Source organism: Dreissena polymorpha, chromosome 9 (genome assembly GCF_020536995.1).
Source record: "Dreissena polymorpha isolate Duluth1 chromosome 9, UMN_Dpol_1.0, whole genome shotgun sequence".
NCBI lineage: Eukaryota > Metazoa > Mollusca > Bivalvia > Myida > Dreissenidae > Dreissena > Dreissena polymorpha.
Genome location: NC_068363.1, coordinates 16,263,319 through 16,277,178, shown reverse-complemented (window position 1 = coordinate 16,277,178; position 13,860 = coordinate 16,263,319). Strand labels below are relative to the sequence as shown.

Sequence of the window (13,860 nt, the reverse complement as noted above, 5' to 3'; positions counted from 1 at the left end):
TTTGTTCCTACACTACCCGACTCATCTGGTGCCTATGAAAAAAAGGTCAGTGGTCAAATATGCAATTTAAAGACTTTAATCAGATGGTTCTCTTGGTCAAGATGTTTCACTACCCACCAATGCGATACAAAGGCTTGAGATTGTGTATCTTTAACTACTGAACCTGTATAAAATAAGTTGTTTGTTGTCTTGTCATATTAAGTTTTTACGTCTGGAGGGATTACTCGAATGCCCAGACTATGAACAAAAAGTAAATTAACACTAAGTTATAATGACAGTTCAATGTTTGACAGAAATTACTGCGTCTCTTTTCACAAACCTATTATTAGACTTTAACATATGAGGGTCATTTGGCTCTTAAGCGCTCACCTTAGCTCATGGACCCTTATTGCCAAAGACTTTACCTCATAGAAGGACAAATTAAGAAAGAGAGCTATAATACAGACCTAAATTAACAATAAATGTGTAGATAGAGCATGGATGCCCCAACATTCCACGTAAATCTCAGAACTCCGCTTATTTCAACGATAATCGGTTTATGGCAACTTTGACATTCAACTTCTGTGCAACAATAGGTCTTTGGCAACTTTGACCTTTCATGAGAGGATTCATCACTATACATTCCGTCTTATAATGGTTTACTTTTTGTCTATTTATCTATAAATCAATCAATATATTGCAAAATGATGTCTGAGACAAGAATTTCCAATCTGTTTTATGGCCAAATTTGATCCTCAAACGAAGTGTGATCTGCAGGGAGACGCTGCTACACGTAACACTTTGTCATATGATGGTGGAAACTTGAGATAAGTTATTTCAAAATCTGTCAGTATATGGCAAATTTATTGCTGTTACAGGTAATTTCGCACATACTGACAGTACCATCTTTGAAAGGGGGCCTACAAATTAATCGTAGGATCTACTTTGAAAAAAAAGTATTCGCCAAAAACTTTCTGATTATAGTCCTTCAGACTTGTTTATTTATTAATTTATGCAAAATATTTCTTTAAAATAGTGTTACTGTTTAAACAATAATTGAGCTTGTAAATACAAAAGTTACAATATATAGTTTTTACATTTACTTAAACAAATATCATACATAGAACACCAGAACAACATCGAAGAAGAACAAAACATCGTAGCACACAACAAAATGGAATAAGCATCAATGTTAAACTGCTCATAAATAAAATAAAAATAGGAAAATCCTCATTGGAGAAATTCATTTATGACCACTTATATATTTGTGAGTTGAGTAGTCTTCTAGTTCATAATCATAGTAAGAGTTGCCCTCGGTCTCAATTTCTGTGGTATCAGAAGCACTTTCATGCAGGAACGACCTTAAAGGGATCTTTTCACGCTTTGGTAAATTGACAAAAATGAAACAAGAAATATCTTTAAAAAAAGATATACGGCGTTCATTGTGGTCGATGTTTATGAACGATCAAAAGTTATCTCTATGAGATAAAAAGTAGCGGATGCCTTTTTTCTGCGCAGTTGTTAGCTACATCATAAGCAAATCAATTACGGGGTGTTGCGCCAGATTTCGTGGCTTATTTTGCTTTATGTGATATTATTACTCAGATATCTATAATTACAGAATAGAAAAACACAAGAAACATGAAAATAAACGAGTGCATATAGGTCAGCCGGCAATACTCGAATCTTATTTAATTGCATAATTATAGTATAGCGAATTATTGTGGTCATGCTTAATAAACTGGTCTAAATGGATAAATATTTCTAATTAATTTTATCAAAATCGGTCCTTATCATGCAAATTTTGAAACCATATTAAAAATCGATGATTGACATACCACAATGATATCGCCGAATATCTTTATTTAGTATCTTTCTGATCAAAACAGACTTCAAGTGCACAAAGTTTACGAGACGGCGTTTATATAAAGATTTCTGCAACTGACCGCAAACTGACCTTGATACCTTGCGGATTGGAATGCAATGCATTACAGTCACTACGTTATTGTCAGTAAGACACAATGATCGCAACCCCTTTTGCGAACTCCGGTGATGAACTGTATATAAACTCTGACTTTCACAAAATGACCGCGTATTGACCCGAAACATCGCGGGTTGAAATGCAATGCAAGTAAGTACTAAATATGACAACATAGCCTTTAGTTAAACGCTTTTGCGCTGGTAATTATCTGAAAATAAAAGGTGAACGCACAAACTGTATTTATGTCGGAAATTGATTGTAAAACTGTTCTATCTATTGGGCCTTTTCATTAGAGATAAAATTGTTTCATGCAGTAAAACAGTGTTACAAAGACGCGGATATGTTTCCAATGTTCTGGTGTTATACTCAAATCAGCCAATGGAATAAATGAAGTGTATTCATTTGTACCTAGCCGCGGGATATTTTATTTGAGTATTATTGGACACTTACAAAGGTCAAGTCAGGGTGAAAAGCTGGCTTATTCAGCTTACGCCGAAAAAGTTGTTTCAGATTCGCAAATTTTCGTTGTACTCGGCGGAATAGCTCAGCAGGCTAAAGCGTTTTTACTTCAGGATTCTGGCAGGACTCCAGGGGTCACTGGTTCGAAACCTGCTCCGGGCAATGTTCTTTTCCTTTTTTAAATTTTATTCTTGATTTTTTACTGGAGCTTTTACGATCCAATGTTTACATTTATCAATATAAAGCATTTAATGAATAAGTTAAAAAATGCCAAAATCTGTGAAAAGGCCCCTAAAAAAGTGAGTTATACTTCATCTGTTATCACATTATTTTATGAAATACTGAAATTAAAACATTATTTAACATTACAAGATTACTTTTGAAATGATGTTTACAAATCATGAGCACAGTTATCAAATTATTAAAAATAGTTTTTGCACACACAAACAAATGAATGAGGTACTACCTTAACAAGAGAACATGCATGTGAAAGCCCAGCAGTCACCTCAGGGCCGTACCCAGGAAATTTTGACTGGGGGGCCCAAACGGGGAGGGTGCGGGAGGGTTTGCCCCTACCGATTTTTTTTTTTATTAGGCACTGTTCAAGGTGAATATTAATGCATGTAAAAACATTATTTTATGCTATAAATTTATGGATATATAACAAGTAAATTAGCACTTTTATGAAGTCTAAAGCATTAACCATTAGGGGCAGTCTATAAAGTATGTCATGCTCCAGGTGGGGGGAAGGTGAGTAAGAAAGTGTGACAGTTTGTGACATGGGGGAGGGGGGTCAGGCCATGTATGATGTAACACATTTATTTAAAAAATATACGTCTAATTTATTGAATATTTCTTAAGTAGAATTTAAAAAATATTTTTCAAAAATTTGTGAAAAATTTGAATTAGTTTTATGTCAAAATAAGACGAGTTGCTTATCTCTTGAATGTGTTGTTAGAATGTTTAAAAGCCGGATCTCACTTGCTTGATTTTGCGGTGGTACAATTTTAACCTACATTAACTAGTGGGCTGGGCTTATCTGCCAGTGATTTTCTGATAACATTAATGTGTTTATAATCATAAAAACGTGTTTGAGCAGACAGCAATTTGGTATAATTTTGAATCTGTATTTACATGTAAACTTGATTTGAGTCATCCGCTAGCTATTGGCTGAGAGAAGTTCATAACCTTTCAAGTGGGCGGTGCTTAGCATTTACAGGGAAATTTGAATTTCAAGCAGACATCAAAAAACTTTTTTATGTAAGTCAAAAACTATATAACTTACAACCACCAAATTACACATACATATTGTATGTATACTAAAGTATATGTATGTCAAATTTCATTGGAAAATATTAAATACACACTTAAATATTTTGAAAATAGTCATTTTTGTTTTCTGCTGTTTACATACCAGTGTACAACTGAAAAATAGGCATTTTGTGAGTTTGTGGCCCTTTTATACTGCTTCTCTGGTGTAATAGGCAACTTGGCTGGGCCGGCTTATTCAATAGGCACAACCTCCACACAGATTTCATTGATGAAATAATTTATTGGACTGTTCCATTTTAGTTAGTATAATTTCGTTTTTATTAGAGGTAAACATAAGGATAAATATTCATACTGCCCATCGTAACAACCCTACAGTCATAAAAGCTCGTAATGTGTAAGGTCTTTTACTGGTAAGTGAAATTTTATTACTGTTTAATAGTCATTAGTGTATTGTGATTTAGATTAAATTTGAATTTGGTATTCATTTTAAAAATATGTTCGAAATAGTAAGTTTGTGACGTACTTTAGGGGGGTCCAAGATTTTGTAACAGTTTGTGACATGAGTGGGTAAATGGTAAAAAAGGCGTGACATGCTTTATCGACGTGTATGACACTTTATGAAGAATGAAAAGTAACCTTTAAAACTAAAAAACCTTTATTATGAAATGTAACATAAAATGTGACTGTAGATGAGGTTTGATTTCAAAGAGAAAATACTACTCTGGTTATAGTCAGTAACTGACATAAAACCTACTAGTATTTTCTCTTTGAAATCAAACCTCCTCTTAAGTTTCAAAGTAAATTCATAATAAAATGTTTATCATCTACAACACAGTTTTCACAGAAATGTATAATAAGGTATTACTCTAGAGGAGGTTTGAATTCAAAAGACAAAACACTATTATCGTTCAGACCTACGACCCTCTGTATCAGTTCCATCCATTCGCTGTTTCTCTTTCCTTGTCCAATCAAAAGACGTGTTACACCAATCATCAAAAGATGAAGCATTAAGAACAATGGGTAATTGACAGATCGGGGATGTATGAAATTTCAGGTGATAAGAAAACATAGCCTAGGGGCTTATCTCCACTGGTGAGTAAATTAGCGCTAATCCCCTTGTGTATCAGGGGCAATAAAAGACATCTGCGCATTTGTATTGCGGGGAAGTGTACAGTGGGCCCTTTTATGTGAGAAAAATGTGTAGTTGGCCCATTATTAAAAAATCATAACTCGACAGCCAGCTGGGGGTGGGTGCCCAGGCCCCTGGGCCCAGTGCCTGGGTACGGGCCTGCACCTTGTCACATCTGGGTGCTCCTTTCTCCATACGACGCATGAGATGCATCGGCCCTCTGAGGAAACAGAATCTAACATTAACAATACAATCAGTGTAAGAGATACACGTTTAAAAAATGAAGTTACAATTTTTACCTTAAATTTAAATTGTTTAATAAGAACCACTGGAACAAAAAGCCTCTATTGACATCACCATTAATTAGTCCTAGATATGACAAAGCAACACCACTACAACGAGAAGACATTGGGGTATAAACAATTGTGTTTAAGGACCAGACGACTACCACATGTAGTTTTTAACTGATAATCGCTCCTACCCTTATTTTGAACAAATTCGATCATTCCTACGTTGTTTTGACAGGCCGCACATTCGTTCCTACGTTATTGTGACACTGGACAATAGTTTATACATTATTTTGACAGACCGGATATTCTTTCATACATTAAATTGACACCCCGGGCATTGGTTCTTTCTTTTATTGGAACAAAAATCTGGTCTGTCCTGCATAGTTGGCAAAATAGCGTATAAACGAATGTCCGGGTAGCCAAAGCAACGTTGGAAAGAATGCCTGCCTTGTCAAATTTGCGTAGTAACGATTGTCCTCCGGAACGAATATTCTGAAACCTAATTAACTTATTAATAGCGATACATTTTAAATATCTTTTTTTAATTCAATGCTAAATATTTAAAGCGGGTAGCAGTAACATATATAAAACTCGATCCGTCATAACGTACCGTCCTATAAAGAGTGTACGTTAGTGTATGGAGCAACATAATTTTAAGAAGCTTTTTAGCTGTCCACACCGGGGTAAGATAATGTTTTCGAAAAAAATACAAACAATAGCGAGTGTTAATATAAATGATATATAAATTCATGACCCATAATCATGCACGTGTTAAGATGTCTCAATATGCATGCATAAACCGTTAAATTTGCGCGACGTCCGTTAATGTCACTTTATTTAAGATTTTTTAAATACTGGACATCATCCACTGTAAAAGTAAATATATTCAACTTAAAAGAAAATGAAATTAAACTATAGTGTCATACCTACGTACTGAATTGTTTTAGTGATTTGTCTTATGGTTGATTCAACACACCACTTACACTGTGTATTGTCCATGAAAACTTAAAAAAGACACACGCATACCATTGAGAATTATTGTTATATAATACTATTTATTGTATTATACGGCTTTTGTATATCTGTGTTTGCACACACAAAATGTCTATGAATTATATTTGAGGTAGTCTAGATCTATAAGAATGTTTATATTATAATTACGTATCAATTTATTGGCATACCAACGTGCCTTTATTAACATGTTTGACGTAATTGACGTCAGTGCTCATACAAATCCTGAATTTAAATAAGTACAATCAACTGATATATTATCATCGCTACTCTCCGCCAAAGAAAGTTTCAAGTTCAGCTTCGTTCTGAAATTCGACGCGTCACATGGTATCTAAAAATAGCAACAGCGGTAGTATTGTCAAACTGGTCTATTTTGAAACGCTTCATCTGATTAGTACACTAAGTGAAGCTCGACCAATGACATCGCGTTTTACATGCTTTAGTATGTACATGTAGGTCGAAATGAAAACATTTGTGTACATTACATTTTGTGCGAGAAAATAAAAAAACCTTCTATTTCTGACATTATTTGTAGTGAATATTACGGGACATATCGTTTGCCGAAGTGTCATTTTGCTAGATAAGCTTCAACTTGTATGATTAAACTCTCGAGTTTGTGTACAAAATCGAAAAAACAACAACTTGAACTTGTAAGCGATTTCTTTATTTCGCAATATTTACCATGTGCGTTTCATACATGCGTATATACAGTCAATATGAAAGTTGTTTGTTATTTTAAACATTTGGGATTTTCCGCGCAAACGCACTTACTGTAAAAGCACTGGTCATGATAACGTAAAAATATGTGCATGGAGACATTATGTACAGCGGTTTGTAACAAATGTATTTTTCTTGCAATCTTGGTTAGAACTATTATAAAGACTATCCAAAGACGTGGATAACATGTTATCGATATCTCTGGATTATCATACCTTAATCAACCTTCCTATGGGGAATGGGGGTATGGTACCTAGGGGGAGTGTTGGGGAAATTTTATTTTATGATAAATCTAAGTACCCGGTGGTTCATTTTACACTGAGGAAACAATTAAGACTAGATCTTATACTTTACCTCAAATACCGTATACACATATATATGTACCGTAATAACTATAATTAATATATATATATATGTACCGTATTAACTATAATTAATATATATATATATATGTACCGTATTAACTATAATTAAGTGATTGCACTTTGACTATTTATTCATTAATTATATTGTTCATTCATAAACTAACAATCAACCACTTGAACTTACGACTGCACAGCGCGTGTAAAACACTTAAACCGGCTAGAGGCATATGACAAACAGGAAGATAACGTTGTATACAAAGAAAACACATGGGAAACGAACTTTATCGAGCCAGTAAACGATGCCTTTAAGTGAAGCAACTTTTATTTTGTGGATTATTGTTAATCGTCCCAGAGTTATTGGAAACTTGACTGTAATAATGCTCTGTATGTGTTATTGGTTAAATCTAAGTGACAATCATCGACCTCTTTCGGATGAATAATGTAAAAGTTAAGGACATTTTCCTGAAATGAATTTCGCGTGAATTGTGGTTCAAATCAGTAGTGATATTTCCTATACATTTATAAATTAATGACACCGTTTTATGTCAAGTTTCGATATTTCTGCAAACCATTCGATAAACATGGATAGTGAGGAAGAAGATTCAGAGCAAACACCACTTCTGAATAAGATGGTAAGTTTATCATTAGCGAGTTTAACCTAAATTTCAGTTTCTGAATGGCTTGTTTACATACTTGCTAAATGATGCGTAAACATTCATGTATGTATAATAACCTATCAAGGTAAGTACTAGACACGGTTTTCGCACTCTTGTTTATGTCCGTTCAGAATTTGTGTTGCCGTTCAATATCATAGGCATTTTCATCTACACGAAATAGTTACAGTATAATTATACGTTTTGTTTGGCGTAACGTTATCTCGCAGTAAAACGAACATAAAGTCCAGTTAATTTGACACAACCGAGTACGTTGTACCACGGAGCGTATATTGACATCAAGAGTCCGTGGTTGTAACTAGACAAACTCTAGCAGGATGACAAGATAAATGTTATATATTTCACTCTGCGGCATGAAAGATATAATCCTGAAATGCTAGTTGTGATTATTTTGACATTGTTTAATTCATTATTTTAGGATTGCAGCTTGTAAATAAAATATAACACCATAGATTTGTTATACACAGTAAAAAAGCAATTAAAACAATAATTTAAATTGGATTTCATTACAATGTAATTACTAAATAAAACTAGAGAAACATTCTGCCAACGCAAATATGTGTGCTGCGTTTATTCTGACATTTAGTGAATATCTTAAAAGTTAAACTAGTTTAAAAAGTGTAAATGATGACAAAGGAATTTATTTAAACGACTTAGTTACTAGTTTTTTTGTCTATTTGCAGGGCTCCTCGGTAAATTATGCATCCAATTCCATCCCACTGCTTCGTGAAGGTGAGTCAGTGGAGGAAAAGCCTTTAGATGCTGATGGTTACGTGGTGATAGCAAATAATTGTGCCTGAAAAAAATCAACAGATAATATACACAACTGTTTAAATGACTGTGCTCTGACATACTTGTTTTTGATTAACGGCTTGCACGCAAGGTGCGTTGTTGCGTTTAATGTATACATGCATGTACAGTGTCTTGCTATCTCTTAAATAAATCTATCACATACAAGGGGAATGTTCACAGCTATAAAATTAACTTGCTCGTGCTACTTCTTATAAATGACACGCAGCTGTTATCTAGTGAAATAATTACATGTATTAGTAAATCGTTTAGATGATAATGTTTTTACTTGCCAAAGAAAGAGTGAACAAAACCGTAATATTTTCGAACAAATGTCTTTAATCAATTATTGTTAACCATATCTCAATAGCTTTGAAAAAAATCTTATCCGTAGGTACAAACAATGTTTACCGACCATTAATACACAACCAACTGTTGCTTTCCATCATGATTTTAAGGGATTAAAAACCGGTCAGCTTTGTTGGTACCAACTCTTCCCCCATTTTAGTGTTTTTCCACCAAAATCTAGATGATCCTCGAGTATTTTGTTGTCCGGAGCTCCACTACTTTGGGAAAGCCCATCTTATCCGTAGGTACAAACTGCGTTGACTCATTGCAGTTCTTCATCGCGGTTGAGTAGAGTATATACACATAAATACAGTTGATGCGTTGAATGGTTTTTACAGGCTTTAAAATGATCAGCTTTGTTTGTAGCGACATATTCGTTTGTTGCGCTACTCGTTCTCACACTAGACTCGCCAAAACTGGTTTACGACACCAAATCGAAGTACATGTATGTACGTTGCAAGCAAGCATAGCAAGCGAAAAAAATCAATACATTTGTATGCCCCCTTCGAAGAAGAGGGGGTATATTGTTTTGCTCATGTCGGTCGGTCGGTCCGTCGGTCGGTCGGTCCGTCCACCAGATGGTTTCCGGATGATAACTTAAGAACGCTTGGGCCTAGGATCATGAAACTTGATAAGTACACTGGTCATGACTGGCAGATGACCCCTATTGATTTTCAGGTCACTAGGTCAAAGGTCAAGGTCACAGGGGCTCGAAATAGTAAAATGGTTTCCGGATAATAACTAAAAAATGCTTAGGCCTAGGATCATGAAACTTCATAGGTACATTGATCATGACTGGCAGATGACCCCTATTGATTTTCAGGTCACTAGGTCAAAGGTCAAGGTCACAGTGACTCGAAATAGTAAAATGATTTTCGGATGATAACTCAAGAATGCTTACGCCAAGGATCATGAAACTTCATAGGTACATTGATCATGACTGCCAGATGACCTCTATTGATTTTCAGGTCACTAGGTCAAAGGTCAAGGTCACAGTGACTCGAAACAGTAAAATGGTTTCCGAATGATAACTCAAGAATGCTTACGCCTAGGATCATGAAACTTCATAGGAACATTGATCATGACTGGCAGATGACCCCTATTGATTTTCAGGTCACTAGGTCAAAGGTCAAGGTCACAGTGACTCGAAACAGTAAAATGGTTTCCTGATGATTACTCAAGAATGCTTACGCTTAGGATCATGAAACTTCATAGGAACATTGATAATGACTGGCAGATGACCGCTATTAATATTCAGGTCATTAGGTCAAAGGTCAAGGTCACAGTGACTCGAAACAGTAAAATGGTTTCCTGATTATAACTCAAGAATAATTAGGCCTAGGATCATGAAACTTCAAAGGTACATTGATCATGACTGGAAGATGACCCCTATTGATTTTCAGGTCACTAGGTCAAAGGTCAAGGTCACAGTGACAAAAACCCGTTGGCTCAGATTTCACCTGTGTCTGCCATTTAGGTTATCGACTGTAAGTTTGATTTACCGACGTTCACGTGTTAAGATAATGATTTTTTGTAATCACATTCGGTCTTTTAACCCAAATAAAATTCAGAAGTCTCTATTTTACAATTTCGAGTTTTTCTACGATACCAAATTTTTCTGGTCGTTTTTCGTTTCGCTGTTAGCCGACGCGCCACAAGAAGTTCGAGCTGGTGACGAGACTCACAGTCGTCAGCATTGTTGGCTCAAGTTCTTCATTCGCTTGCTGATATATTCTCCGTTGAAATTCAACAACGGCTCTCTATGGATCAGTCTGCCGCATTTCTTGCTACTGCTGGCATACGTCGCTAAACTTGCGCTGATTACTATTCTTGTAAGTACTCTTTCAATAAACATGTACACAGATGGCTGTCTTTATGTTCTCCCATAAAAGTTTCTTACTGGAAAATGTTAATTATTTTATGATAAATTTCCGTAATTTCTTCTACCAAAGATTTGTTGTTCTACTCTGCTGCAAACATGAGAGAGGACCGTCCAGTTGGTGCTATGGCTAAATATGTCTCTTTATATAGAACACTTGAACGTTAATCTTTTCAGAAACCGCTTTTCAGAAATCGAATTTATTGCAAAGAAATGTTGTTAAACTAGTTAATTTCAAATTTACATTTACTGGTTAAGTTCGTTCTTAATAGTCTGTTCAATGAAAAGCATTTAGTTACTGTTTTAACTCCCGGCTCCGTATCCTGGGTAGAATCAGTTCTTGGTGTCTTTCGCGTGAAATCTTGGGAACGCTCCCAGTGTGTGGGTCTTACTCCCGATTGCAATGCGGACACCACAGCTATCATACCACTGCGATCTTTTAATCTGCAGGGCAGAACATTTTTATTTTTCAATGCTTTTGATAGAAAACATTGTAAGAGTTTACTCTTTAAAACCAATAACAGATAACTTATGAAAAAGTAAAAAAAAAAGAATATTCCTGATGTCAAAATCGAAAGTTTTTGCTCAAATTGTATCACATGTTGCATACGTGTGAACAATAAAACTATCGTTATCTGCCATCAGGTATTTAAGGTCGGTGAATGTCGGGCCCGACTGAGCACGGTCGTGTTACACGGACAGACCGCATTGAGGCATATCTTGCTGCTACACTGGGACGCCAGTAGGTGAAACATTCCATTATACTCGTTTTGAAAACAACATAAGGTTGCCGATACCTACTGACTCCATGTAGAGATAACTACATAAAGGATTCTTTGAGATCCGATGGATTGCGATTTAAATTATTTTAGCTAGACACCAATGCACCATTTCGGGCGACTATTGATAAAAGATACTTTTGTAAAATAAAGGCTGCGAACTTCTGGTGCGTCCACCACATGAAGTATAGTGGAATCATGCAATGTATAAACATTAAATTTGGGCCGTGCTCTGTGAAAAGGGGGTTTAATGCATGTGCGTAAATTGTCGTCCCAGATCAGCCTGTGCAGTCCGCACAGCATAAGCATAATCAGGGAAAACACGTTGAGCTTAATGATATTTTTCGTGTAAAGAAAGTCTATTCTTGACTTTGATGCAGTAAGGGGTGAAAGTGTGCGGACGGCACAGGCTACTATTGGACGACACTTTACGCACATGCATTAAAACCACTTTTCACTGAGCGTGTTTCAAAATTTGATTTTTAATGTACATGTAAATAATAACTACTCAGTACTGCAGCAATGTGGCAAAGCTTAAATTGGTGTAAGAAACGTTTTAACGCATGAAGTTTTGTTCGCACAACGAAACGGATCATTTATATTTAAACATTTATTTTCACTTGATTTGACTTTAGGTTTTGAAAAAAATATATATGATTCCATAGTATGTATTATATATGTTTCATCTTTATATATTTAATATTTCTAACTGATTCGTAATGTCAAATGGATGACACTGTTGGTTTCTGGAAAACCTGCGTGAGTGCTTTGTCTATGTTGTATTCTAGACTATGAAACACTTCCGTATGTTGTATTCTAGCCTATGAAACACTTCCGTACCCACCGTCTATTGGAGTTTTTGCCGCATATGATATAGAAGATCTCAAAAGCAGAATAAACTACAGTGTCGCTCAGGTATTATTGTGTGTGTCTTCAATATCTACAACGTGAAAACATACAGCTGTTTAAACATACTTAACTATGTATCAAAATATTTAGTATACTATTCAATTTCTCCAATTGATTAACCAGTGTTTGAATTGATACCTGTCTATGCCATCATCTGCGGTCGACAAACATACAAATGGCATGTGTGGTTGCTTTTGGTCGGTAGTAAAGTTCGAATCCTATTTCATGGATTGCATAGTCTTGCTAATCACTAGCAAATGAGTTGAAGCATAAGAACTTACGTTACTACTTTTTAACAAAATTACAATATATCAAATTTCATAAGATATGTTGTGTATTTTAATCATAAGTATCGCAACTGAGGTCACGTTTGATGCAAACAAGCAAACCATGCGTTTCATGTTAATACTTTACAAGATTTATGTATTATTGCATGGCAACTCGGGCATTAAAGTTTCGCTATGTTGCTTTTCTAGTATTACAACGCCGATAATATAGCTACGGGCACATTTCGCAGAACTTCTCAGGACAATATGAAACTTGTGATAAAATATTTCGAAGTAACTGACGTCACGAATCACAAAGGTAAGTATTTAATTTTAGAGCATTTATTTCTTGACTATTTTAATTTTATTAATAACAAAGATGACTGTTGTGGAATGTTGCACTGTATTTCGAAGCGTACCACGAAGATTTTAATTATACTTACAGACCTTACTGTTAGCGCAAATGACTTATCCTGCCCATAAACCTAATACAGTGCATGGCTTTAGCATGATATATTATGTTAACCTTATACTTACCTGTAATTGTTGAGAAAATATATTTTATACATGTTTATATGGAATTCTTTATACTTAAACTTCCCCATTTATTCGGTTTATGACATATTTTGAACACCAACAATCGGCATCAACAAGTCATTAGATTCGTATTGATAAATATACGGAAAACGTATCTCTGTAAATATTTTCCTGGTTAAATACAAATGCCAAGCGTGATTTATTTGTTTCAGAATTGAAATTTGTACCTAAGTATGGTTTGACAAATACAACTGTCGAAGGACAGCCAGTGTATTCTTATGACGTCATGAAGGACTTAGAGCACGAGAATGCTTCTGATATCATGCATAAGTATGCTCTTTAATAAAATGATGTAAATTTGAAACTTAATCTTAGTTCATGATAAACTTGAAGAAAGTTAATTTTACTTGAACTCTTTCTAATTAGTCAATTATCATAAACAACAATTGTAAACTGTTGTTATTTTCACCGAAATA

At 35.0% G+C, this 13,860-nt stretch overlaps 1 protein-coding gene and 1 long non-coding RNA gene across 2 annotated transcripts in view; one reads left to right on the top strand and one right to left on the bottom strand.

Annotated features, from left to right (window-relative positions):
• Positions 1-980: 980 nt before the first annotated feature.
• LOC127845352 (uncharacterized) lies at positions 981-6,423 on the bottom strand. Its single transcript, XR_008033188.1, has 4 exons — positions 6,272-6,423; positions 4,986-5,040; positions 2,886-2,924; positions 981-1,340 (listed from the first exon to the last, which is right to left on the bottom strand). It is a non-coding gene; the product is annotated as an uncharacterized LOC127845352 (long non-coding RNA).
• Positions 6,424-7,348: 925 nt separating this feature from the next.
• The window catches only part of LOC127845532 (mucolipin-3-like), a 13,363-nt gene continuing 6,851 nt past the window's right edge, over positions 7,349-13,860 (top strand). The window contains exons 1-7 of the mRNA XM_052376539.1: positions 7,349-7,835; positions 8,561-8,609; positions 10,659-10,846; positions 11,539-11,635; positions 12,493-12,587; positions 13,058-13,166; positions 13,597-13,714. Coding sequence (XP_052232499.1) covers positions 7,746-7,835; positions 8,561-8,609; positions 10,659-10,846; positions 11,539-11,635; positions 12,493-12,587; positions 13,058-13,166; positions 13,597-13,714 — 746 coding nt within the window. The 5' untranslated portion in view covers positions 7,349-7,745. The remainder of the gene's footprint in view (positions 7,836-8,560; positions 8,610-10,658; positions 10,847-11,538; positions 11,636-12,492; positions 12,588-13,057; positions 13,167-13,596; positions 13,715-13,860) is intronic.